Raw genomic sequence first — 25,626 nt, forward strand, 5'->3', positions numbered from 1 at the left:
AGCTGCCTTGGTTGTCTAGAAGGTGCTTCCTCTGGTGGCTGTGCTGCAAATGGACTATTCCCTTTGCAGACTCCAGAAGAGGTGAAGAGCTTCCTGATCTAACAGTGCTTATTATAGTAGTAAATAAAAATTAAATATACCACGTCATATAGTCCCCATTATCCCATCATTTAAAAAAAAAAAGGTATGTCAACCAAGATATGCTAAAAGCCAAGGCCTGCCCTCTAAAATATACATTTACCTATAGTAAAAACTTGACTAACATATAATCAGGATGCTATCTTACTTCCTAAGGCCAGAACTTGAAAAGTAGCTAGTCAACAATATTCAATTTATATTTTCCCAGTGGACGTCTTTGGTTCATTTCCCATATCTCTTCAATTAGCATTTTGATTATTAAAAATCAACAAAAACAAAACTATATAATAGCAATCATTCATGCAGAAAACTGACTAATTTTAATGGATGAACTACAGGTTCAGTCTATTTCTTAACGATTGAGGAGGACTGAAGATTCTCTAAATCTAAATGGTAATTATAAATAAGCCACCATCACATAATCAAAGAGCAAAGCTGAAACTCACCACCAGGTACACTGTACCAAGCAGCACCATTGGTTGTTCCATCTACAAAGCTGCTGTCATCATCGTTCTTGCGACATGGTGGCCGATTGGGGTCAGACATGGGTGGGTTAAAAGAGGAGTATGCCCGGGCCAAGCTTTGGAAAATGGCATCGTCTGGGCAGGAGCTATATTCATGAGCACTACCTAGAAAATAAACCCACAAGATTAAAGAAATTGACAAAGACCAAGGAGCACTGCATGTTTCTGAAGAGTGATCCAGTGTTGATCTCTTGCTGATGCGTTTTTTTAGCTACATCACTATGGGAAAGGAGTAAAGGCTTAAGTACTCAATAATTACACTTAGTTTTTAGGTTATATGACTTCCATTTCTAATACAGCAAAGTAGAAATTAGGTAGAATGTACATTCCACTTATGAACTGAAAGTTCATAATTTTTAATTTAAAAAATGTACCTGAACCAACCTCATAGCCGCTGTGAACCACTCTCGCATATACTTTTCAGAATCTGAGTTTAAAGTTAAAAAAAAAAATCTCCCGTGTGTATTATGGAAATAAATAATACATATTTTGATACACTGTATTCTTATTCATGTATTATAAAATATGCCAGGCTTTTATTTCCTAGCTATTGACGAACCACAAAACCTAAATTTTAACTCTGTTTCACCAAAGACTTTCTTAAAAGCTCAAAGTTCCCAATATCTAAAATTATCATCCTGTGTTTACAAAGAGCTAACTCTTCAAAGGTCCCTGAGAATCAATCCAAAGCAGGAAATCTCCCGGAGTAACAAAAATTAAGCTGAAAATATCTATCTGGCTAAAGCTAGCTGTGCCTGAAGCTTACCTAAAACTAGTTAGAGAATCAAGGCACCACTTCCCCTCCCTGACACCACCAGAAACAGTTCCAAATGCAAAAATGTGAGAGCATAAGACACATGTAAGAGATCCACATGGTTCCTGATCAAGCGCCAACAGGCTGCCTCCATTTTTAGTCATCTTGTGTACAAACCTATATAACTTCCATTCTCTCTCCATTTTACCAGGGTCCAAGAGTTACCCAAGTTCATGACTTCTGTTTTCTCCCTTTCTCTTGTCTAAGTATTCTGTCAAGATCATGTTTCTCTTCCCCTAAACTACTTTTTAAAAATTATAGTCTTTTTTCTGCCCAATATACATGCCAATGTCACATGAAATAGGGGATGTTCCTGTTAAACATGTATTTCTACAGGCAAAACCACTTAAAAGAATATTACAGAAACCATCATGCAAAGCCTTGTAAAGTAATTGTAAACCTTAAACCAACTAGAGAAGCAGGAAGAACACCTACCACTCCGCGTCTCATCATATGGATAATTGGCCACAAGGTCTCCTCCATGGAGATTGGCAGAGAGCACAAAAGGAATATCCATAATCCAATGAATGACAGCCTTGGTCTCAGGAGCAAGCTGTATTAAAGATTAGAGATTAGAAGGATTATAAATTTGGTAATCATTGGTGAGATCACTTGAGAAAAAACACATAGAAAAGGTAAAAAAGGAAACTGAAACCTGGTCATATTTCAAGCACTTTGTGGTTGTTTTAATAGGAAAAAAAAAAAAGGTTCCCATATGAGCAGCATTCCCTACCTCTATCTTTCTGAGACTTAAAATAAAAAATATGTCAATAGTGTTTAAATTTCCTCACAAGTTCTACTTCTGTAGACTGCCAGTTTTTCTCTCTTTGTAACTTGAAAACCAGCACGCAAATCACTTACAAATTTTGGGACATCTCCATCTGAGCTTTGTTAATAACAGCTGAGGATAAGACAAGGAGAAAAGAAAATAGTTGAACCACAGAACAGGGTTTTTTCTCTATGGTGGTCCAACTCTAGAAACATGTGGTAAATTTTTTTTCCAGTTCTTGCTTACTATTTTTCCAATTCCCTTCAACTACTTCAAACATTGTCCCTATAAAAAAAAAGATTAGATTGGGTCTCTTTCAGAGCTCACTGTAAAATACCAGTTTACTTTGGGATGATCACCTTAAATTTTAAAACAAAGGCAAAAGTTTCAGGAATGCATGCTGTCTTTTGAATGATTCACAGCCCCTCATATCTTGGAAGCAAAACAAAAGAGGAAAGAAATTTATTCCAAAGAATTCATCTGGAACCAAAAGCTTGATACTTTTATATGAAGAGTTTTTAATAGCAACTAAGAAGACTCTCAAACTCCCAAGTATCTCTTTGATTAAAAAAAAAAAAAAAAAAGCTTTTAGTGGAGATTTGATCTGTACTGTTCTTTGGCACAGAAAACCTAACAGCATCAGTAGGGTTTGATGGTTATAATAAGATCTTGTATTTGTGTATCTCTGTTCAGTTTATGAATAGCTCTCACAAGCACTATTTTATTCAGCTTCACAACGTCCCCATTGGATAGGCAAAGATATTCATCCCCATTTCACAAGGAGGAATCTGAAGGTTGGGTGCGTTAATAACATATCCAGATTCACACAGCTAAGGATTCAAATCCAGTCTATGAAACCATAAAGCCCATGCTATTTTTAGTGTATCACCTTTAATGTATCAAAACCATCCTATTTTTCACGTAGGTTACTCATAATTGTGGAAAACTGTGATTTAGAATAGGGTGGTGTTTTTATTATTATTTGTTTGATTGGTCTATCTTATTCTCACTACAAAAAAAAAAGTTTTTAGGGGCCAGCCCCATGGAGTAGTGGTTAAGTTCACACACTCCACTTCAGTGGCCTGGGGTTTGCAGGTTCAGTTCCCGGGTACAGACCTACACATCAGACCTACACCAAGCCATGCTGTGGTGGTGACCCACATACAAAATAGAGGAAGACTGGCATGGATGTTAGCTCAGGGACAATCTTCCTCAAGCAAAAAGAGGAAGATTGGCAACAGATGTTAGCTCAGGGCCAATCTTCCTCACCAAAAAAAAAAAAAAGTTCACTATAGAAAATGCAGAGGAGACAAACACAAAGAAAATTAAAATTACCCACAATCTTACCACCTAAAGAAACCCACTGCTACCATTTTCATATATCTCTTTCTCAGTGTTTTTCCAATGCAATTTTAATTTTTAATTTTTAAAATGTGATCATTTATATACTATTTTGTATGTTGCCTTTTATGCTTGAAAACAGATAAACACTTTTTCATGTCGTTGAATACCCTTCTAAATTATTATTTTAATGGCTAACATCCAATGTATGGATATATTATTCTTAAACATCAACAAAATAATAGCTCATACTTATTAAACATTTTCTGTGTGACACACTGAATTCTCATATCCTCCCTATGAGATAGGGACTACATGTACCCCATTTTACAGATGAGTAGACTGAGACACAGAGAAGTTAGGGAACAGCATGAGGTCACTCAGTTGAGAGTGGCAGAGCCTGGACTCAAGCCTAGCCAGTCAGGCTACTGAGCCATTACACCAGTACTAGCAGCCTCCAATTGGTGGGAGGGGCTGGGAGGAAGGGGGAGATGTTGGTCAAAAGGTACAAACTTTCAGCAATATGATGAATAAGCTCTGGGGAATCTAATGTGCAGCATGGTGACAATACTGTATTATATATTTGAAATTTGCTAAGAGAGTAGAACATGAGTGTTCTCACCACAAAAGAAAAAAAGGTAACTATGTGAGGTGATGAATATGTTAATTAGCTTGATTGTGGTAATCATTTCACAATATATCAAATCATCACATTGTACACCTCAAATCTACACAATTTCTGCATGTCAATTTTACTTCAATAAAGCTGGGAGGAAAAATCTCCAAATGTTGGGTACTGAGTTGTTTACTATGAAAAAAAAAAAATACTATGAACACCCTTGTAGCTATTCTTTATGCAGATCTACACTTCCCTTAGGAAAATTTCCCTAGAAATGAAATGACTTGACCAAAACCTAAGCACATTTTTCAATTTTATAAAATTTATTCCAAACTGCCTCCCTGTAAGATACAGCCATATAGCCAGCAAGAGTATATTAACCCTGCCATTTTTAATCATTCTTACCGACATGGCATATGTGTTTTTTTTAAGTTTGTCACTTTGATACATGATAAAAGAATTTTATTTTTAGTGCAGTCTTTGATTAACTAATAAAATTAGAACAGTTTTTTATACGTTTAGTGACCATTTATATTTATTCTTTGGTGACATGTTTATACATGGTTTTACTGATTTTTCGATTGAAATGTATATCTTTTCTTATTAATTTGCAAGAGTTGTTTATTTAGTAAAAATATTAACCCTCTGCTACTACATACTATAAATATTTTCCAAGTTTGTCATTTGCCTTTCAAATTTAATAATAATAACTAAAATACAGACCTTTAAGATGATTATATTGTCAAATCTACTGATCTTTTCTTTATGGTACCTTCGTTTGCTTTTATATTTCATTCATTCATTTAATAACTATTAAGTGGCCACGATGTGCCGGTTTCTAAATAAGAGATTTAGAAAGTTTTATCCCCCTCCAAAAATGATATATTTACCAAAGTTTTCTTTTACTAGGCTCATACTTTTTATATTTAAATCATAATACATCACAATTTTATTTTGATCAATACTGATATTTCTTTTTTTTTTTTTATTTCCCTCAAAGCACCAGTAGATAGTTGTATGTCATAGTTGCACAGCCTTCTAGTTGCTGTATGTGGGATGAGGCCTCAGCATGGCCGGAGAAGCGGTGCGTTGGTGCACGCCGGGGATCCGAACCCGGGCCGCTAGCAGCGGAGTGCACGCACTTAACCGCTAAGCCACAGGGCCGGCCAATGCTGATATTTCTGAGATGCATTTGTCTCAATTCCATTTATTGAATAATCCATTCTTTCCACAATGATCTGAAACACTCCCTTTTATGAACTAAATTCTTATACATCCCTAAATTTGTTTCTAGAGATCAAATTAATTTAAATTAAATCAAGTTTAAATATTTATTTAAATCAACCTAAAAATAACTAATATAGGACATTTAATCAAAAAAATCTATAATGCATATGCTTTTTGTACAATGAAGTTATGGTTTATTAGGCCCAATTGCTCAAAATGGCAATAATATTATATGATATGAGTTTAACACACATTCCTCTATACGAGTCTGTTCGAAAGTTTTTCTTTTACTGCTGAATATATTGTCAGTCTTCTTCCTTCTATATACCCCCTCATTCTCCCTAGTTACTCAAACCGAATGATTGGTGCTGACAAATATTTCAATGAGTTCAGAAGAGACAGAAACCTCTGGTTTGGAGAATCACTGAGGACTTCAGGAAGGAGGTGGAACTTCACTATGTGTCAGGGAAAAAAATAAGGTAGGATTTGGATGGGAGGAGAAGGGAGACAGCAGTAGTAAAGATAAGGAAGGAAGGGGAGTACACTTGAGGGAAGCAAGCAAAACACCGCCAGGGGCCAAGGGCTGGTTTGAACGGAAGCTCAGGAGGCAAAGCCATCCCGGCATAGACTCTACTGTTGTATTTATTATTCACCTGAAAGGGTTCAAAAAGGTATGCATGGCATGCTTCTATATATTTATAGGTTGATATGTGCATAAAAAATAATTTTGAAGGATACGTACCAAAATATGAATGGTGGTCATTTAAGAATATAAGGTAACAGGTTGTTTTTCTTCTTATCTATATTTGCTTTATCTTTTTGTTTGTAATAAAACATTAATTTTGTAATAAAAATCTTTTTAAAGAAACTGTTTTTGGAAACAAATTTAAAGATACAGCCCTGAAAGCCGTGTGCAGCTATTAGATTTGGCCTATTGTTAGTTCTTTTACATACACTACTGCTAATATACATGTTACCAGTATGTTCAAAAGCAAGCAAGCAAATTCCTCAATTTGATAAATTAAACTCAGTTGCTCTAGTCTTTCAGGCTTGCTAAATGCTGAGACTCCTTAGATACTGCAATAATATATGTAAGTAATCCATAGAGAAGCCTCTGGAGCACTCCTAAAATGGACCCTTAATAGAATCTGGAGCCAATTGTGACCTATCCTTAAGGCTTCCATTTAAAGATGATAAAGATAGCTCAAATGTTATGCTCTATAATTAGATGGCTTTCGTTCTTAAAATATATTAAAGCTTTATTTATTCCATTTTCTTCATAACTCTAGTCATTAAACACAAGTATAAATTTAATAAAATTATTTGATGTATTTTAATCCATTCTATTTCCAAGCAATCCAAGCTAAGGCTCATGGACTAAGCCCAGAAAACAGCAGAGGTGACCCAGCTGAAGAGTTCAAGAGCAGATGAAAAATGACTTCACAGGAAGAACTCTAGGAGAGGGAGAGAGAGCTCTGATTCAGAGAGATTCTGAAGGGCAAGGAGAGCATGGGGAGGACTCAGTAAAAATGTTGGTTCCTTTCCACCACCCACCCCCACAGCCCACACACCCCAGACCCTGTCAATTAGCATCCATGGGAATCCGCATTTTTAACCCCTGATTTCTAGCGTACCAAACATAAATCTTGACATTTAAAAACCACTATAAGGATATGGAGAACAGATTGGTGGTTGCCGCAGGTGGGGGGTGAAATGGATGAAGGGGGCAATTTGTACAAACTTGCAGTTATAAAATAAATAAGTGCTGGGGATGTAATGTACCGCATAGTGACTATAGTTAATAATACTGTAATATGTATTTGAAAGTTGCTAAGAGAGCAGACCTTAAAAGTTCTCCTCACAAGAAAAAAAAATTTGTAACCATGTATGGTGATAGTTGTTAACTAGACCTATTGTGGTGATCATTTTGCAATATGCAGAAATATAGAATCATTATGTTGCACACCTGAGACAAATATAATGTTATATGTGAATTATATCTCAATATAAATAAATAAATAAATAAAATAAAAACCACTATAAGTGATGTAGATATTAGGCTGAGAAGGGGAAGTGGGAAAGGGAGGATGTGTAACAACATTAATGAAATGCCTACTGTATGTCCCATACCAGGCTGGGTCTACCCGCTGACTCAGTCTTTACGACAAGGATGGCAAAAAGAGATGAACCAGACATGGGCAATATCATCCCATGATTATTAAGCAGGTACACTAAAGATTTAGTATAATGTAAACAAATCTTGTTTCTGTTCCAGAAAAGGGAATAAACTTTAATTTTTACATATTTCTCCTTAATTTACCTGTACCCAGAAAAAGTACTGGCATTGAGATATTTTTAATAAAAGTCCCAATTTTTTAAAAGTACCATGAACATGCATCTTTTAAATAAGTATTGCTTAAGCTAGAAATGTGAAAACATCTAATATAGGGACTGTGCAAATATTATACAGCTTCAGCTGGGGAAGAGGAAGATAGTGCTGTCTCAAAATAACGGCACTTGCGCAAAGGCTGCCAATCAAATATCCTGTCAACGTGAGTTTCTTTCATGATTCTTCTATGATAGGTGACAGGAGTTATTTTTCTGATTTCTCAGATTTAACAAAGACAGCCTAGGCAGGTTAATGTAAGCAATGGGGAAAGTGTGTGGGCTAATATCAACACTGGGCTTCCAGACAGTTTTTCATTTCTGTCATAGCTGACATTTCCTCATAGCTTATCACACAGGACTACCCTCTTCTCACCTCTGTTACCGCAGCCCTCTGCCTTTCCAGCTCTCCCTTCTCCCAAGAAAGATGGTTTGGGGGCTGAGAAACTGCAAAAGTATCTGTGACTCAGAAGCAGGGAGGTTTAAGTCACTCACTTGTCAGGTTCTGCCAGAATCCCCAGCCCCTGGCAGCCCTTTTCTCAGACCAGTTCCCACTTGTAGGCTCAGCCAGGTGTCGGGAATGAATCCTAAATATAGGCAGGGGAGTTTTAAGAACTTTAGACCAATAATCTGGGACTCTCTATCTCCTGGATCCCCTCCCCAGCATCCCAAACACATGAGGAATACTTGTCTGGAACTCCAGCTGTGGATTTTAGATATTGTGATCTGCTTGCCAGGCTGGATTGCATTCGTTCATAATAGGCTTTCAGCCTACTATGTGTCAGACTCAAATATGAATTATAATTCCCGCAATCAAGGGATTGAACTCTAGAATCAAAGGGAAAAACAGCTATGTAAACAAAAAATTATAACATATATAAAGCTCTGTGTAACTACAAGCACCATACTGGAAGCATATATAAAGAACATAGAGGAAGGCTTAACAGGATGTGTCTGGAAGAGCAGGGGAAGGCTTCACAGAGGAGGTGACATGGAAGGAAAGGGAAGAACATTCTAGACAGGTGGAACAACAACACATACGAAGACATAAAACTTAGAAAATGGTATGCCTAGGGAGCAAAAAGGAGTTGGTGGACTGGAGTATACGGAATACTAGAGCCAGATTAAGGAGTGGGTCAGCCAGCTGCTGGCAGGGGCCAAGGGAAACTTGAACGGCCCTGGAACTATAATAAAATGGAAAAACTGTACTTTCCAAGTTCTCACTTAGGAAAAGTACCAGAAGTATTTGATAAGCCAGAGCAGAATCGCCTGGAACAACAGAAAAGGAACCGAGAGCTGCCAACAGCCATTCTCCACCTTTCCTCCATGGTGGGCTCTACCTCTCCTCCAAGTAATTGAAAACAATGTTCAAACCACATTGGTTTGAAGGAGCACCAAATGTTTAGCGGATATGTCAATGTGCCCATCTAACCCTGAGGTACATAAGAGAGACTACTCAGAAATTACACTGACACGGTAATAATAGTTCTAGGTCCTGACCTCAAGTACTCTACACGTACTAACTCATTCAGTCCTTACAACCACCCTCTGAGGTAGATACTATTATCATCTCCATATTTTGGATGAAGAAGCAGAAGCACGTGGTGGTTAAATAACTTTCCAAAACTCACACAGCAAGTATAGAGCCAGGATTTGAACCAAGGTGGCTGCCTCCAGAGTCTCCGTGCTAAACCATCACACAATTCTGCCACATTGAGTTTTACTTTATCCTCTGGGCAGTGGAGAGCTGGCAAGGTTTTTTAAGCAATAGAGCAATAATTTGTGTATGAAGGTCACTCTGGAGGAATTTGAGAAGTTTAAACAGAGTTGGGAGAGGCTGAACCCAAAACAAGAATAGGGAGCTACTGTACTCACCAGAGCAGGAGATGATGGAGGTCTCAGCTAAAGTATAGAATGAGTTTGCAGAGGAGAAGAAGACTGGACAGGTGTTAGGGAGGCCAAATCACAGAGATTTGGTAACTAATTGCTGGTAGTTGGTGACAGAGATGAAAAAAAAATCAAGACTTTGATAATCGGGTAAATGAGAGAATAGTTTTCTTACGGAAAATATTTGGTTCTGGCGATGCTGAACTTTAGGCCCGGCGTGTCACCAGATAAACAGACTCAGTAAGCAAGTAAAATAGAGAAACAGAACTCCGTGGGAGATCTGGAGTTAGAGATATGGATCTGGGAGACTTTGTAGAATAGATGACATTGGAGGTACAGGAGTACCTTGGTACTCCTGGTAGAAGAAGCAGGGAAAGAAACCAATTAGTGATTTGAAAGGCAGTAGAAGAGGTAGGAGAAAGTAGAGTTGTGCAAAGCAAAGAGGAGAAAGTTCTGGAAAAGAAAGAAAAGATCAACTGTGAAATGTTGTAGGAGGAGCTGACCAGATGTGCCGATAAACAGCCTCTGAAAGGGCCGTGAAGACTTTCTAAGACACCCACAACTGGGTCCTTCCCCTTGTCCCCACACCAACTCCCCCTGCCCAATTCCAGGTACAAGATGAATTTCAAGGCTCCAGGCTGTCCAGCCTTGACTTTGACAGCTATAGTTAACTATCCCATACAAACTTTAACATTACTCCTCTGTCCTTCGTTGTGAACATATTTCCTTAGGCTAGAGGACAGAACACAAGAAAACTACCCACGTTCTCTACCTTTGTGTTTTGATCCACAATCTTCTTCAGATTTTTCAACAGATGATTATTTGGACCACCTTCTTTCTCATTGACATAAACTATCCTATCCAGGTCAGGAAAGTTCCGGTTCAGATCTATTCCCTGGGCATTGCTTCGACCCACAAACCAGTCCTTGAGCTCACCGGGCTAAACAAATCAAAGAGAAAAATCATCAGTTATTTATTATTATTGTTGCTATATATTTAAGGTCTCCATTAATGATTTTAAAAATAATTTATTAAGATTATTTATTTCAACAATATCTTCCCATAATGGTACTTCCACCATTTTACTGACATAAACATGAAGGAATCAGGTTTAAGTATTTGTTATGAATATTTTGAAAATATTTTCAATAAATAATATTTTAAATGTTAATCATAATAACATTTAAAAGATATTTATCATAAATTTGCAAAAAAAAGTCAATATATATTAGCTAGTAATAGATGACATGTTTCAAAGCATGCCACTCTATACTTAGATTTAAGAAAAATATTCATCGTTTCTATAAATCACAGCAATCTATTTTTTTAAATATTCAAAAGAATAAATTACTCAAGATCAGAAGCTTAAAATGAGTTTAACATAAATTATTTGTATATTTAATAATATACCTCCTTCTTAAAGTCTTCATGAAACAAAGTTCTAGAGCTTTGTAAGTTGAGGAATTTCTGTTCAATTTTAAACCCTTCATCTCACTAATGATATAACATGGAAATTTAATGACTTTCCAAGATATTCAGTTATATTCCATAATGTAGATTTTCTTATTTTACTATTAATTATATCAAATCTTTGATATAGAGAGAATTCCCATATTCTTGAGGTCATGTAAGCCCAGATACCTTAGATTATGAGGAATAAAAAATCTATAAGACAGAAAATAGCAATGATAATCTTTTTGTCCATTTTGTCTTACAATTCTGAAAATCACTTTAAAATAATAAATAATTTCCTTTTTTTTTGGAAGGTTCTTTTTTTTTTTTTTGTGAGGAAGATCAGCCCTGAGCTAACATCCATACCAATCCTCCTCTTTTTGCTGAGGAAGACCGGCTCTGAGCTAACATCTATTGCCAATCCTCCTCCTTTTTTTTTTTTCCCCAAAGCCCCAGTAGATAGTTGTATGTCATAGCTGCACATCCTCCTAGTTGCTGTATGTGGGACGCGGCCTCAGCATGGCTGGAGCAGCAGTGTGTTGGTGCACGCCCAGGATCCGAACCCGGGCTGCCAGTAGCGGAGCACACACGCTTAACTGCTAAGCCATGGGGCCGGCCCTAAATAATTTAATTCTTTATGTTACCAGAATTTTTCTCTCATAACTTTAGAAATTATATCAATGTTATGCTTATTTACAGAAATTCACTGTCCGGGTTTCTTACAACGTCAAACAATCAGGTAACTGAATCTTTTATTTTTAAGGTAAAAATTGACTTCTTAAGTGTAAATATATACTTTAATATATCACCATAAAATAAGAAAATTATTTTAAACTGTAGAAAACAGCAAATATAATGTCCTCCATGCCTGTCCCAACAAAAAGAGAACACATACCATATATCTTATCTTAAAATGACATTACTTTCCAGCTTCTCTAACAGTTAAAATGTATCAAATTAATTTTAGTTTAGAGGTAGGAGGGGTTTTTTTTAATTTTATTTTACTCATCATACATAGACAAGGAGTAAACACAGTGAAACCCTGATCTGGCCAAAATTCTTTCTTCCTTGACTCAGCAGAGGGCGCTATGACAACGCCTCATTCAGATGCCACAATGGCATTACTCTTCAATACATGGCAGTAGATATTTTTCATACTTGTAGATTTTTAGAAGCAAATTTACCTAGTCACAAACATGGATGAATAAATATGATTTATTTAACAATAAAAACAAAGCATTAATTAAATATTCACTTATTAACAAAATTTCTCATTTGCAATCTCTGCTGAAGAAACTCTCACCCACCATCCCTTACCTTCTGAACGTTTTTCTTATCAGCAAGTTGAATAATGTATCACTTATACCCTCCCCTGCACCATCTGTAAGCTCCATGTGAGCACTGCTTGTAGATAAGCACATATGCACAAACATACAAAATGAAGAAAGCATGCCCTGCTTCGAGCTGGCTCACACTCACCTGAGATGCTGCCTTTTCAAAGCCATCGGGGTTGAGGGAAGGCATGATGTGGATCCGGGTGTTGTGGATCAGCTTGACGATTGTCTCATTCCCCTTTTGGTATTCATTGCACAGGTACTGGGCCAGGAAAATGAGCAGTTCCCGTCCAACAGCCTCATTACCGTGCATATTCCCAATGTATTTAAATTCAGGCTCACCTAAAAGCCAAAAACAGATGGTATGGAGACGTTTTCTATCGTGCCAAATAGAAGGCAAATAATATACAGTGCTGAATATATTGTATATCTACTAATTTATTACCCAGAGCTGACAACTTCTTTTCCCTCCAGAATTGATACCTAAGAAATCTACCTTAAATATCAAAATATTCCAAACACCCCTTCTATCCTTCTAATTCTCTCTCCCCAGCTACCCATGTGTTACGGACTGAAAAATTCATGTTGAAGCCCTAAATTCCAATGTGACTATATCTGGAGGTAGGACCCTTAAGGAGGTAATTTAGGTTAAATGAGGTCATAAGGGTGGGTGGGCCCTGATCCAACAGGACTATTGTCCTTATAAGAATAGGAAGAGTTGCTGGGTATTTATCCAAAGAACTTGAAAACACCAATGCATAAAGATACATGCACCCCTGTGTTCATTGCAGCGTTATTCACAATAGCCAAGACTTGGAAGCAACCTAAGTGCCCATCAAGGGACGAATGCATAAAGAAGATGTGGTATATATACACAATGGAATACTACTCAGCCATAAGAAACGATGAAATCCAGCCATTTGTGACAACATGGATGGACATTGAGGGTATTATGCAAAGTGAAATAAGTCAGAGGGAGAAGGTCAAATACCGTATGATTTCCTTCATTAAGTAGTAGATAATAACAACAATAAACAAACACATAGAGACAGAGATTGGATTGGTGGTTACCGGAGGGGAAGCGGGGAGGGAGGAGGGCGAAAGGGATAATTCGGCACATGTGTGTGGTGATGGGTTGTAATTAGTATTTGGGTGGTGAACATGATGTAATCTATGCAGAAATAGAAGTATAATGATGTACACCTGAAATTTATACAATGTTATAAACCAATGTTACTGCAATAAACAAAAAATTAAAAAATAAATAAATAAAATCTATTCCAGACAGAAAAAAAAAAAAAAAAGCAATTCTTTTATTGAGCTTCTACTATATACAAGGCATTACTGGTTTCCGAGTAAGGGCTGTTGTTAGAATTTATTACTTAGTTGAATTTTAGAGCTATTTATAAGGTATTGGTTATAAACTATTGTGATTCTTTGTTCTTACTCTGATTTATATAAATTATGGTTTATCAAAAAAAAACAAAAAAAAATAGGAAGAGACACCAGAGATCTCTCTCTCTCCATGTGCATGGAGAAAAGATCATGTGAGGATGCAGCAAGAAGACAACCACCTGTAAGACAGGAAGAGAGGCTTCATCAGAAACCAATCTTGCTGGCACCTTGATCTTGGACTTGCAGCTTCCAGAAATTTGGGAAAATAAATTTCTGTTGTTTAAGCCCCCTAGTCTGTGGTGTTTTGTTATGGTAGCCCAAGCGACAAATATCCCACCCAACCCCAATAACTAGTAATAATAATACATTGTGTGCCTCCTATTGTCTAATCCTGAACTTTGCATGTTTTCTCATTTAGCTCTCACCAAACTTCTAAAAGTAGGTATAACTATCCTATCTGTATTTTAAGATGAGCAAACCAAAGTTCAGAAGAGGCCTGACCACACAGTTACACAGCCCGTGAAGCCAGCATTCAAATGCTGGTCTTCTCATTTAGTCAAAAGTTTATGCCTTTTTTTTTTTTAACCATAGTGATTAAAGCATTAACTTCTGGAGCCAAACTTCCTGAGTTCAAATCCAAGCGTCACTTCTCACTGGCCAGCCTTGAGGAAGTTACTTTAGTTCTCTGTGGCTCTGTTTCCCCATCTATAAATGAGCTAATGGATACCACCTCGTAAGGTTATTATAAGAACTAAGTGAAATAATGAGTGTAAATGCTTAGAACAGTGTCTGGCAAATAACAAGTGCTATGTGTTTGCTATAATTATTTTTAATATCATTATTATTACATCGCATTATCTTGTCATTGTGAGGTGCTTTACCGCACACAATCTAATTTTCTCTTTACAACAGCTCACTAAAATGTGGAAGACAGATATTTTTATTATCCTTATTGCAGCCCAAAGAGGATACATTTTGCTGAAGGGCTCAGAATTCAAATATAAATCACTGCTGCCCGTTTCTGCTGCTCTCTGTTGCATTTTAGGAGGAGTAATAAAATTGCAGAGCACAGCAGCAAAATGATCTTAATTAATCCCGTTGTTCTGCTCCTATCTGCTTCATCCATCCCACAGGCCCAATTTCTGCTGCGGAAAGGATTCTCCCATTTACAGAATCACTGGGACTGCTTACCTCAGGTAAAAGAAAAGAAGTTGGAATTATTTTTCTCCTGGAAATATGTCACCTAAATATTCTCTGCATGAGATTCCTGAGTGTGCGATTTAAGTGACTGCCAACCACAGAATGCCACGCCCTTGTGTGACCTCTCAGCCTGAGCTTCAGCTAATCTTAATCTAAGGAGCAGGTGGGAGCTGGATCAGCGCTATTTATATGTCCCTCGTTTTTACTGTGAGGGAAAGTCTCTAATAAAACTACTCGCTAGGGGCTTGCCCAGAAGGTATATGAGAAGAAATGTTTTCTTAGCTTCTGATTTCAAAAGTCATAATAATCTTCTTCCCTTCTGTCAAACTCATGAGCTTTATACATTCCCCTTACTGGATGTATTAATGTGATTTATGCACAAAAGAAACTGTAGCAGTCCATTACAAAACAAAATAAAGATCAAATAGCCAGAGGAATATTAGAAGCCTGCTTTACAAAGTTATTTGGGAAGAATGCACTGTTGGAGGCCTTCTGGTCCTGCTCCTTTACCCCAACACAGCTTTGAAGCTTCAGTCACTCAAAAAAGAGCTTGGCCCGCAACCCATAAGAGCAGATGAGCACACTGAAATTTTCTATTACTTTTCTGGATTTAAAAAAAAAAAATTCTTTAATCATTTAAAGGGGAAATAGCGAACTCATAGTCAGTTAGCCCCCAATGTTTTGTTTGGCTACCACAGTATATTTTGTATTTGAATTTGAACGCTTTGGGATAGGGCATGCTCTCCCAGTTCTGCCATAGGCCACACAACTCCCTCCGCACAACTCCCTCCACACAACTCCCTGTCGGTGCTTTACTTATTTATGTTTGCAACTCCTGATTTTCAGAGTCTGAAAATTTCCAATATGGTTTTGCTTCTTCAACTCTGTAGGAAATTTGTCCCAGGAACAAATCTCCCTCAATATAGCTATTCTATTTGTGATGACTATAGCGTTGCTTTAGTCTTGACGCAAAGATAGGACTACAAAGGTCATTTTATGGAAGATATTAATGTATGGAAATAAAGTGCAAGACATATGACTTAGCAAAAGAAAAGGTAAGTGTATTTTTATCTTCCTTTGTCTGCAGGAATAAATTAGATCACTAGGTAATGCTACCAGAAGAATACAGAAGGATTGTGTTAAGCCTACTGACACGTCTTCTGAGATGGAGAAGAGCCACAGTTTAAATACGGCATTTGTTGGATGTATATATGCAAATCCCAGCGTCAGGCGCTACAGGGCACCCAAAGCGAATAAAGCAGCAAGGAATGTACGGTCTGGTGGAGGACACAGACGTGCACACGAACAGCGGTCAGAGTGAGGCAACGATGAAGGAATGTTGGATGCATAAACAACTGGAATATTCCAGCCACCTCCCTGGCACCTCTCCAGTCCCTTTCCCTCCCAAAGCCAGAGTTATCTTTTCAAAACACAACCCTCATCGGGTCCCCTCTACCTAAAAACCCATCAGCTAACTAACTTCCCATTTGCTTTCACCATAAAGACCAAAATTCTCTAGAAGATCTTTAACTCTCCTGTGGTCTGGCCTGATCCATCTCTCGAGCCTCCTGAGGCACCATCCCTCTGTCTCCATCTTTCAGCCATGATTCCTTCAGCCACTGGGCTCTCGTCTATGATGCTCTCTACTTCTCAAACACACATTCTGCCCTCATGTCTTTCTGATCCTGGATAACTATGGTTTCCTCAGAGTATCTTTAGTCTAAGTTCAGTTCCTTTGTTATTTTTAACACCCTAATTTGAAAATATACATTAATCAGTGTGATGATTTGTTCAATCTCCCACCCCCAGACTGGATGATCTGTTAGTAGTGGGATTGCATCTATTTTACCTCACTAGTGTATCACCCGTGCCCAGCACGGAGTCTAAAACACAGTGAGAGCACAATAAATATCAATTCAATAAATCCATGAGTAAATGAATAAATGAACGGTCTCGCTTTTACATCCCATCCTCCCAGCAGCATGACTGACAGCAGAACATGCCCTTGAGATACAGGTGCAGCCACGGCTGCCTGAAAACCTTTCTGGAACAGTGAAGGGAATAAATGAATAACTGAAGGGGACTTGAGGCAGTGTCAAAGAGTCCGTACCCATGGGGAATATTTAGGGGCCTCAACACTTGTTGCTATATCCGACATTCCCAGGCAGGAATAGAAACTCTTTTTTGGGAATGAAGGCAGCAGTGTTGTGAACAGCTGATTTCCCAAGAACAAGATTAATTTCCATGGTCACAAGAAAACCACAAAATCTCTCTAGGCAAGCAGCTCTCTAAGGCTATTTTTGTTGTAAAGTCTAAACAAAGGGTTCCGAAGAGACTTTGCCTTCACCGTCTTTAATCCAGAAATAGAGATAAAATTGAAGACTTTGGACTTTGAATAAACCTCTCTATGTCAATTACGTTCAATTTATTTAACGAAGGAGTGACAGCTTTGCATCATCACTTAATTTTCTTTTCAGTGGCTATAAAGATGGAGTTTACAACAGGCTGTTAAATGGATGACATATGCATTCCTGTTTAGTGTATACAGAGCACAAATCCCAGGCTTAGCAGGTACGTCATTGCTTATGGATACAGCTGGTAATGCACATGTACCTGCCCATTTGCTCATCCCTCTCCTAGCAACGGGAAGAAAAGGCAGCGAGAACTATTCTCAGTACACTTGGGGATGGTTGTTTTTACATTCATCTTACTTTCCTCACTCACTATCTAATTCATTTTCCTTTTTACACCATGCTTACCCCGAGTTCCTGATCTGCAATTGAAGAATCATCATATTTGCACAGGTTGCATTGCGTATGCTCAGGAAGTAGTTTCCCTGTTGCATCAATTTTTCCACAATGTCTCATAACTGTTAGTTTTCCAGTTACTTCGCATGGCACAAAATCATTAATCAAGCCATCATTAAAAGATAACCACCTCACAAACCTAATCCAGCCTGGCTGGGCCGAGTTTCTATCTTTTTCATCTGTATCACAGAACAATTAATGTACCTGATTGGATTTGTATTCTCATCAGAACAAGATAAGGATAACATAAGTTTTTCAAAATAAGATACAAGGTTTTACTGAAGTCAGAAATAACTAAATAAATTTCAAACTGGAGCAGGCAAATAACTTTAAGCTCCATACTTGTAATGCTTGATTTGCCCCAATGGTGTATTAATGTGATCTGAAATAACTAAATCAGTTTAAAGAGAAAGAGAGAGAGAGAGAGAAAAGAAGGAAGGAAGAAAGAGGGAGGGATGGAGGGAGGGAGGAGAGAGGGGAGAGAGAGAGAAAAAGAGAGAAAGAAAGGAAGAAGAAAGAAACTTAAAGAAATTTCTATTGCTTCAAAAATAAAACATAAACATTTTGCAATCCAGAAACCCACACCCCTTAGGCTTGGCATGCAGGTGAAGTTTGAAGCTGACAGCAGACTAGTGACACTCCCAAAGGGTGGGAATTAATGGCCTTAAAGTGACCAGAGAGCCCCTAAATCAGAAGTCCACTGGCCCAGGAGGCTGAGCCTAAAAAATATAATCAAAAAAAGGTGCAAAAGTAAAATATAATATTGTATGCCTTTCCCACAAAAAAGAAATGTACTTTCACCCCTTATTTGACCAATGGTCAGCCTGTCTGCCTCTCTAATATTTTCTCCTCTTGGAAATAGCTGACAGGTTGACCACTGGGTAGAGTAATTGATCAGATAACTTTTCTTTTTTGCTGAGGAAGATTCACCCTCAGCTAACAAGCATGCCAATCTTCCCCTGTTTTTCAGTATGTGGGCCACCAGCACAGCATGGCTGCTAACAGAGCAGTGTAGGTCCATGCCCGGGGTCTGAACCCAGGCTGCCAAAGTGGAGCATGCTGAACTTAACCACTAGGCCACCGGGCTAATTATTCAAGGATCTCCATATGGAAAGAAAATAGCAGAGGGGGAGATATCTAATGGAAAATGAGATAACAAATGTGAACGTGGGTTTTAAATTGTGAAATTCTACATGAGAAGTGTACCGTCATTATTTAGAAAGAATGAGTAGATTAAGGGTATTTTAAGAAAGAATGTGATTATAATAATAGAACTCTTCCATCTTTCATCCTGTAAACAGAGATGGAACACTGAGATGAATCCAGTCTTCCTCCAACATCAAATGATTGCCAAAATGTTAAGTCCACTAACTCATTTGAAAGGTATAGATTTAACTCACTGACTACACAATTCTTAGAGCTGGTAACATTTTCAAAATACATGTTTCTGGTACATGCAATATGCTAAACACATTGCTGAATAACTATAGTATCCACAAATAAAACTCAATTTCTCAAAGATATCATGGTAAAATGTGTACATAACCAGCGATTTTGAGAAACAGACAAACTAGCTATGCAAGCAGCACAATCACTGAACTTTGATTTACAAACAGCTATGCACGCAAGTTGGAAACATCTATGGAACAGATGGGCCTTTTAATCAGTTATCTCTCTCCCTCAGTGGTAAACCTGGGGTTAAGACATTAGTGTTACTAATTGTTTCCATTTGTTTGACATTCTAAAATATTATAGCTTGGCAATCATTCTTGCAGAAACTGAACCCTGCAAGTTTCCTAGAACTTGTCAATAAGAACGTCATTAATTGGCTCATGTTTTAGTACATCTTAGCAGACTAAAATGCTGAGCATATTCCTGAAAGAAATGCAAATCTCCAGGGGCCAATAAACAATGGAAGAGGGTGGATATGGTTATAAAAATAGATTCCTCTTCTACAAACAGATGAGGAGAAAACAAAGAAAAAGGAGGAAAAGAAACCAAAGAAAGGCAAAAGAATAAAAAACAGTTGCAAAAGAAATTACAGAGTATAGAAGATTATATTATCACCTCTTGCTGCTTCTTTCAGTAATATTTTTAAAATAACTAAATTAATATGACATCTTGAAACTGAAATCTTATTTCATCTGATTTTTAATGGGCAGTCAAAACAGAATGCATTCCAGAATTATTCCGCAGAGATGTGAAGAGAAGCAGAATACACCACCCCAAAATATGCCTCTTTGGCATAAGGATTATTTTGAACTGATTATTTTTATGGAATAGCAGACATAGGAAAAACTCTGAAAAAAAAAAAAGAGTACAGAGCGGAAGTGATATTTTCATAAGAGATATTTATACTTGTAAGGGAAATCTCCATTTCTAAGGGTGTCTCCCTTTCTGTACCAAAAAGAGGAGAATGACTAAATCTCTAGAAACTCTCATCAATGGAGAAGGCATGGACTTAAATCTGTATAACAACCTTACCCTGTTTCCTTTTCCTGGTAACCTCCCATAACTGGTCCCCCACGCCCATCACCCCCCAACATCTTTCTTTTGTCTTTAGCTGGAGAGGCTATTTAACGTGGTGGTTTGGGCCATTTCGGGATGTTACTCGGTTTTCCTGGATATCTCCCATGTATACAAGAGGTATACATGTTATTAAACTTCTGTTTGTTTTTTTCCTGTTAACCTGTTTTTTATTATGGAGGTGTCTCAAGCAAGAACCTAGAAAGGTTGAGGGAAAATTATTTTTCCTCCCCTTCAGATGCATTATAGAATTATTTTTGAAAATATTAATTATTAGCCATTACATATAATTTTAAAGTTCTCTTACATATGACATCTAGAATGTTTCTAGTAAGATCCTAATTGAAGAAAGAGGGGTAAACAAAAGAACAGAAGATATTTCCAGCCTTATAAGTCTATAAAACAATGTCAGAGTTCCAATATTAACAAACACCTTCAACTCTTTTTAATCAAAATTTTTTCACACGAGTATGCTAGAAACTTTTCACGAATACTTGTATACAATGATGTGCTGGTAAATGTTTAACGATCAGCTCTGATCTATAGCAGTTGACAATTTCCATGGTGTAAATACTCCCACTGTGGCCAATTTGAAGCTACCAATGTGAGGTCTATTGGGTCACGAATTTCCTGAAAATTAAAAATAAGTCTCAGAAGTCCATACAAGCCTACTCCAGCACACCACTGCATATGGAAAGCAATTATTTGAGATATATAGCTTCCAGTTTCTTCACAGGTTCGCCAGAAGGGGAATCTGAAGTCTAAGAAATCTGAGGAATTTCAAACACATTATAAGAAATATAATCAGACTAGCCTCTACCCTACTGCCTTTCTTTATGTTTAATTTTATGCAGGAAGAACTAAAAGAGGTTTTTTTGAGTTTTTTTTGTATTGAGATAGGGCCATTTTCCAAAGCACTATACCATAATCCATTCAATTTAGGGGGAAGGAAAGAAAGGACCAGGGAATTTTTTTTGACTGAGTTGATTAACCTAACAGTTATTGACTCACTGGATTATATCACCCTTTGCTCTAAAAAATCAGTGCAAAAATTTTACTTTAATGTATTAAATAGTTTTTCTAAAATATTTACATGCAATTTCAGGTACAGTCGGCCAGCCCTCCATATCCTCGGATTCCGTATCCTCGGATTCAACCAACCCCAGATCAAAAGGCCTATGATGGTTGCCTCTGTACTGAATGTGTACAGACTTTTTTTTCTGCCATTATTCCCTAAACAATACAGTATAACAAATATTTACATAGCATTTACATTGTATTAGGTATTATAATTAATCTAGAGACCATTTAAAGCACATGGGAGATGGGGCCGCCCGGGGGCTTAGCAGTTAAGTGCATGCGCTCCGCTACTGGCAGCCCGGGTTCAGATCCTGGGCGTGCACCGAGGCACCACTTTGCTGGCCATGCTGAGGCTGCGTCCCACATACAGCAACTAGAAGGATGTGCAACTATGACATACAACTATCTGCTGGGGCTTTGGGGAAAAAAAAGGAGGAGGATTGGCAATAGATGTTAGCTCAGAGCCGGTCTTCCTCAGCAAAAAGAGGAGAATTGGCATGGATGTTAGCTCAGGGCTGATCTTCCTCAGAAAAAAATAAATAAATAAAGTACATGGGAGGATGTGCATAGGTTATATGCAAATACTACATCATCTTATAGAATGGATTTGAGCTTCCACAGATTTTCGTATCCACTGAGGTCCTGGAACCAATCCCCTCAAGGATACCAAGGGACGACTGTATTCAAAATTCCTTCTGTTCTTCCTGTAGTCTTGACCTACAAGGCTATCTTCATGATACAAAAGGCAATATAATTTCTGTGCCCACTCATAGAAATTCATAATTTAAAAAAATCACAGAAGTCAGTTGTTAAAATTACTAATATGAGACGTACTGTAATTACTATCCAAGGAGAGATCGCCTACGAAGCTTTAGATTCAGAAAATCTTTGACTTGTTTAAGAACATAGTGAAGTGAACACAGAAGTTTTAATATAGAAATCAGATAAGGCAGCAATTGTTTTAATGATGTCGTTTCATGATTTAAATTCTTTCTGTAGATATTAATCACCAGGAAAGACAGAATTATTTTTAAACTACTTTAATAGTTATGGATTGCATCATGCTCATCAGAATGTCTTTATGCATTTATTTACTGAAGATAGGATTTTGGACCTTAAAGCATCTTTCAAAAGTATTCATTTCTAGTTATTCTAGATAACTCTGTTAGAAAACTCTGCTGTCTTTCACCAGTATTCTTTTTTTTTTTTTTTCTGTGAGGAGGACTAGCCTTGAGCTAACATCCGATGCCAATCCTCCCCTTTTTTCTTGAGGAAGATTGGCCCTGGGCTAACATTCATGCCCATCCTCCTCTACTTTATATGGGATGCCGCCACAGCATGGCTTAGCAAGCGGTGCGTCGCTGTGCGCCCGGGATCCGAACCTGTGAACCCCGGGTCGCCACAATGGGGCACGCGCACTTAACTGCTGCGCCACTGGGCCAGCCCCTCACCAGTATTCTTATCAAATAAAATAAAATGTAAAGATAAATTTATCTAAGAGGCAAAGAACAGAACAGAGTTAAATGAACTAGCACTAGAAGAGGGGGAAAGAAAACATGAATGGACCTGGTTTCTGACAAGCGATTATGATTCAGGTCTTTGTTGATTCTCTTATTAACATATTGGGTTGTGATTTGTACGTCTATTTGGAAAATAATGCCCATAAGGAGTTTATTTTGTAGCTAGACAAGAGAAGTTTAGGTGCAATATCAAGTTTATGAAGGTTGACGGTTACTTATCCGAAGGTTGTTATGTGGGGAAGGATTTGATTGATTCTGCAAAAGTCCAGAGGACAAAACTAGAATCGTAATTAGAAGGTACAAAGAGAGAGCATTTAGCACAGCCGAAGGGCAAACTTTCTCTCAGCTAGAGCTGTGGAAAGACAGAATGGCTGCTGTGAAGTCATTAATTCCCCTAGAAAACACAAAGGTGTCTCAGAGACACGCCGTACAGGTTGCACTAGATGATCTCTTAAACATCCTACGAGTCCATAGAAATAGGGCCTAATGTCTTTTCTTCGACCAGCTATTGGTATTCAAGCTTTTAAGCGTGTCCAATATAAATCATAGTTCTCAATAAATGTTAGTTGACAATTTGATAGTTCTCTGGAACAAAGAGAAAATGGTACATCATCATAGTGAACTAAGACATGATTACAAAAAGTAATGGAAAAACACGAGTCCATTTCCACTAATCATCTCTCTTTATGCCCATGAATGAACAGCTTATCTTATTTCAAACATGAATAGATGAGAGGATGAGTAAAAGTGATGTCATCAGAACCTGTGTGGGTGAAAAACGTCAAGCATTTCTAGCAAACACAGATGACTGAAGAAGAAAACCTTCAATTTGCTATTAAGCAGATCAAGTGGCAGCAACATTAACTAGCTAAAGCAAAATCAGCTATGCTTAGTTGAATAATCTCTTCCCAGAAACTCCTTGGAACTTTCTTTTTAATTCTCTCAGGAAGGAGATAACTCAAAAGTCAAACTGATATGTCAAAACATCTTTAAGATGTTATTGGTTCAACATCATAACTAAAGACTTGCAGCACTAAACATACACCTGTCTCAGAAGCAGCAGGAAATATAAGAGAATCTTTTAAAGGAGAGTAAAGGGCTAAATGGAGCTCTCTGGGTCTTTCTGCATGTCTCAGACTGTGCTTTCTGAGACTGCATGTCTCAGAAAGCCAGTACCTAGCTGGTGATAATTCCCCTTGGGAGGAGTGAGTCAACTCTAGGTCTCCCTCCAGGAGATTATTCTACATCAGGGCATGCATGAACTATCCTCTTTTGTTCAAAGTTTTTAAAGAAAATTGTGCTGACTTACAGAACTCTAGGTCATAACCATTTGTGGGCTTCATATACATACAGATTTCTGAGCTGCATTCCCAAAGATCATACTTCCAAAAGGCCTTAGAAGATGCCAGAGCATCTGTATTTTTAAGGGATCTAGAGGTGATTCTGCTGCCCTTCTAGGATTGAGAAGGAATGATCTGGGAGGTAGGTGCAGGGAAAGGCTGGTGATGAGGAGGAGTTCAATGACATCGGCAGACAGATGGGAATTCCAACAGCTGAGGGTGACTGGGACACAGACTGAGCAGGGTGATGGTTCTTAACAATTTGTGGGTCATGGACTTTTTTGAGAATTGGATTTAAACAAAACTATGAATTCTGTTCCTTCACGTGTGCAAAAAAAACCCCCAAAATTATGCAAAGATTTTACAAACTTAAGGAACATTATGCTAGACATTTATAAGTCAGAATCAGAAAGGAAGGACATCATGGGCACCATAAATATCAACATACATGTTTTACACAGGCTTGTTTTCTGATCCAGACAAATAGGAGACTATTACATGCCCTTCCTTACTGCAAATGAAACACAGCAGCAGGGTAGCAATATAGCACTGTCTAAAAAAAAAAAAAATAGGGGAATGGGGAGCATGGACTTAGGTGAGATTGACTTGGGTGTGAATTTCAGGTCTAATATGGTATATCTAACTTAACCTGGAGCAAGTAACCCTTACCCTGGTCTTAGTATTCTTTTCTGTAAATTGGATTACTAAAATCTCTTTTGTTGAGCTGTTGAGAGGATTAAATGAGAAAATACAGGGGCCGGCCTGTTGTAGTAGCAGTTAAGATCATGCATTCCGCTTTGGCGGCCTGGGGTTCACCGGTTTGGATCCTGGGCACAGACCTATTCACGGCTCATCAAGCCATGCTGAGGTGGCATCCTACATAGAAGAGTTACAACTCTACAACTATGATACACAACTATGTCCTGGGGCTTTGGGGAGAACAAAGAAAAAGAGGAAGACTGGCAACGGATGTTAGCAAAGGGCCAATCTTCCTCAACAAAAAAGAAAATATATAGATAAGACATTTTGCACCATGCCCAACAACTAGTAGGTAACCAATAAATGCCCACAATATTGCCCACGACTCACACTGTTAATGATATGAACAATCACCCCCTAATCGAGACATACAGAAACTTCCAACAGGAATATCTGGTGCCTCTGGGATCTTTCAGAGAGATATGGAACCTAAGTGGGTTTGGAAAATTAACCAATCCTTCCAGGAGTACAGACAACAGCATCAGCCTAGTCTCAGCCTATTCCATAAG

The 25,626-nt window shown here is 37.9% G+C and overlaps 1 protein-coding gene across 1 annotated transcript in view; it reads right to left on the bottom strand.

Annotated features, from left to right (window-relative positions):
• The window catches only part of CPE (carboxypeptidase E), a 114,376-nt gene that overhangs the window by 18,546 nt on the left and 70,204 nt on the right, over nucleotides 1-25,626 (bottom strand). The window contains exons 2-5 of the mRNA XM_087437448.1: nucleotides 12,636-12,832; nucleotides 10,477-10,644; nucleotides 1,908-2,029; nucleotides 585-763 (exon numbers count right to left, since the gene is read on the bottom strand). Coding sequence (XP_087293574.1) covers nucleotides 585-763; nucleotides 1,908-2,029; nucleotides 10,477-10,644; nucleotides 12,636-12,832 — 666 coding nt within the window. The remainder of the gene's footprint in view (nucleotides 1-584; nucleotides 764-1,907; nucleotides 2,030-10,476; nucleotides 10,645-12,635; nucleotides 12,833-25,626) is intronic.

The sequence above is a fragment of the Ceratotherium simum genome, chromosome 12 (assembly GCF_057802395.1).
Source record: "Ceratotherium simum simum isolate JZ-2026a chromosome 12, ASM5780239v1, whole genome shotgun sequence".
Lineage (NCBI taxonomy): Eukaryota > Metazoa > Chordata > Mammalia > Perissodactyla > Rhinocerotidae > Ceratotherium > Ceratotherium simum.